Source organism: Pteropus vampyrus, unplaced genomic scaffold, assembly GCF_000151845.1.
Source record: "Pteropus vampyrus isolate Shadow unplaced genomic scaffold, Pvam_2.0 Scaffold124, whole genome shotgun sequence".
Lineage (NCBI taxonomy): Eukaryota > Metazoa > Chordata > Mammalia > Chiroptera > Pteropodidae > Pteropus > Pteropus vampyrus.
Window position 1 is genome coordinate 992421 of NW_011888905.1, and position 2710 is coordinate 995130.

Below are 2710 nucleotides of genomic sequence, written 5' to 3' on the forward strand. Positions count from 1 at the left end.
CATCTCCCCCGGCCCTGGGGACTGCCACCAGGCCAGAGGACGCCGGACAGGCTGAGGAGGTGCCGAGGGAAGGTGGCCAGTTGCTGCAGGCCGAGACCCGGGCCTGGTTCCAGAAGACGCAGGCCCATGGGCTCCTGCAGCACGGGGCGGCCCCTCCCTGGTTCCACGGCTTCATCACCCGGAGGTGAGTCACCGAGAAGGCCACAGGCCGAGGGACGGGCAGGGCCGAGTCCCGGTGCCCGGCCAGGCAGGAGGAGACTGAAGCTACAGGTCCAGGCTGTGACCCCTGGACGTTCCCAGGCCATTCGATCACCAAGGCCTCTCTCCTGGGAGAGGTCACCGGAGACCTCCAGCCCAACCCCTCCGTGCCGGTCTTCACCCTCTAGGTTCAATCCTCCTCCTGCAGCTGAGGGCCCTGGTCCTCCAGTTCCCGCCCGTCCGCAGGCGCCTCCCACTGCACCCTGACCGCTGGCTCTCCAGCCCTCTGCTCTGTCCTCCGCCCGGCAGTTCCTCTTCTCCAGCTCTCAGCTTGCTTCTCCCGTGCCTTGGTTCGCCTCCTCTGTCCAGCCTGGAACTGCGGGCACCTTTCACCAGCCCTGGTGCCGTCGACACCCGCCAGGCTGCCATTCCCAGAGAAGCCTGGGGGCGGGTGCAGGGCTGGGAGCCCCCTCCGCGAGAACAGCACCTATGTCCTCCCTCCTCCCCCTTCTCTAACCATTTCGGCCTGCTTCTTTGGGGATGGGGGTCCCCCGTGAGATCCAGGAGGGAGGGCAGGCTGGAAGAGTCAGAGCAGCGTCCATCCCTTCTCCGTCGTCCCCTACAGGGAAGCGGAAAGGCTGCTGGAGCCCCAGCCACTGGGATGCTACCTGGTGCGGTTCAGCGAGAGCGTGGTGACCTTCGTGCTGACTTACCGGTGAGGGATGAGGGACGGGGCAGTACCCAGTGACTTGCAGGCGGGGCTTTGGGCCAGTGGGAGGGGCGGACCTGGATGTGGACCTGGGTGTGGCCCCAGGTGCGGGAGCCTGGCTTTTCCTCAGCCATCCTCCCCTGCTCCCTACTCCTGGGACACCTGGCCCTGGCCAGGGAGACTGGAGTGGGGTCTCATCCTGACCGGTACCCTCTAGAAGCCAGACTTGCTGTCGCCACTTCCTGCTGGCCCAGCTCAGGGACGGGAGCCACGTGGTGCTGGGCGAGGACAGCACCCACGCACGGCTGCAGGACCTGCTGCAGCACTACACGGCATGCCCACTCGGCCCCTACGGGGAGACGCTCAGCCAGCCCCTCGCCCGCCAGGTACGCCGGGCCCCCACCCTGACCTGGGACCCAGGCCCCGACCCTGTCAGTCAGAGCCCAGGCCGCGGATCCCGGCTCCGGATGCTTTCTCGTGGGACTGACTGCCGGCCCCGCCTCCCTCGCACACGGGTCTCTGTGGCAAGCCCTTCCGGAAAGATGCCTGCTGGGGCACAGGGGTCCTCGAGAGACCAGCCCAGCCACAGAGACCGGAGGGGCTGAAAGTGTACCGAAAGGAACTGGGTCATTTGTTTTTCAACCCATTTCCTGTTTGCCCCGAGAATACTCCCCGGCAGTGTTTACCCTGAGATAGCTCGCAGATGACAGTCCTAACCTCACCTCACCCCCGAAGTGTGCCACGAACTATCTCACTTTTGTTATTATTTTCCCAGAGCAATATTACAAAATATAGTCATTCTCAACTGCTGAAAATGTCAGTTCTAGAAAATGGAGCATTCATCTACGTGTGATAATAGATTAACGCTGGCAGAGAGCTTCTTTTTCTAAATGGGAGAAGGGTTAAGTTAAGAGATAGTTGCTGAGTACCGCGTGTACCAGATGCTGGCAGGCCCTGGACACAGGCCATGGACAAGATGGTCGGGTCCCAAAGCCACCGAGCTCCCCCACCAGCAGCAAAGACAGACACACGAAGGGAATGAAGGGTAAGGGCATGAGGAACAGGTAGGGCGCCACTCGGGCCACCTGGAGCTATGTCAGGGGGCGCCTCCCTGGGGAAGTTCGTGCCAGGCACTGCTCCAGGCGCTGGGACAACAGCAGTGAACAAAAATGACCCCAATATCCCTTTCACGGAGCTTACATTCTCGGGAGAGGAGACAATGGATACATAAGTAGGTGACAAACAGATGATAATAGGTTCACTAATGGCAAGTAAGTGCTAAGGACAAAAACCAAGCAGTGACGCGGAGTGACAGGTTTGGGGCTATTTTACATAGAGACGGCAGAGAAGCCTGCTTTGGTAAAGGGACATTTGAATGGAGACCTGAATGAAGCAAGGCAGGGAGCCTCGCGGACTAGAGGAAAAGCGTCCCGGGCAGCAGGAACAGCTGGTGCAAAGGCCCTGAGGTGGGGGGTGCTGACGTGTTTGGAGGGCGAGGGCGGCGAGGAAGCCAGCAGGCTGGACAGGGAGACGACGTCGGAGGGGCGAAGGGCGGGGACCCTATAGACTCATATGGACTTGGGATCTGATTCTGAGCTAAAGATTTCTCAAGCCTCGCTGCATTGTTGCAACCGCAGGCGCGAATGGAGACCAGCCTGGCCCTGTGCCCCAGATGCCATTGAGTTTCCCTCTAGATACTGCCCGTGACCAGAGCTTCCCAGCCCCTGGTCTCTTTCCCGTCTCCATTGCTCTTCCCGACCCAGGGTACCCAGTGCAGGCCAAAGTCTTGTGCCCCTGCCAGCC

General features: G+C 61.3%; 1 protein-coding gene across 1 annotated transcript in view; it reads left to right on the plus strand.

The window, feature by feature from the left end:
• Window positions 1-2690, plus strand: part of SH2D2A (SH2 domain containing 2A) — an 8554-nt gene extending 5864 nt beyond the window's left edge. Inside the window, exons 3-5 of the mRNA XM_011366497.2 lie at window positions 1-184; window positions 824-913; window positions 1125-2690. Of these exons, the coding sequence (XP_011364799.1) occupies window positions 1-184; window positions 824-913; window positions 1125-1512 (662 nt within the window). The 3' untranslated portion in view covers window positions 1513-2690. The remainder of the gene's footprint in view (window positions 185-823; window positions 914-1124) is intronic.
• Window positions 2691-2710: the final 20 nt, after the last annotated feature.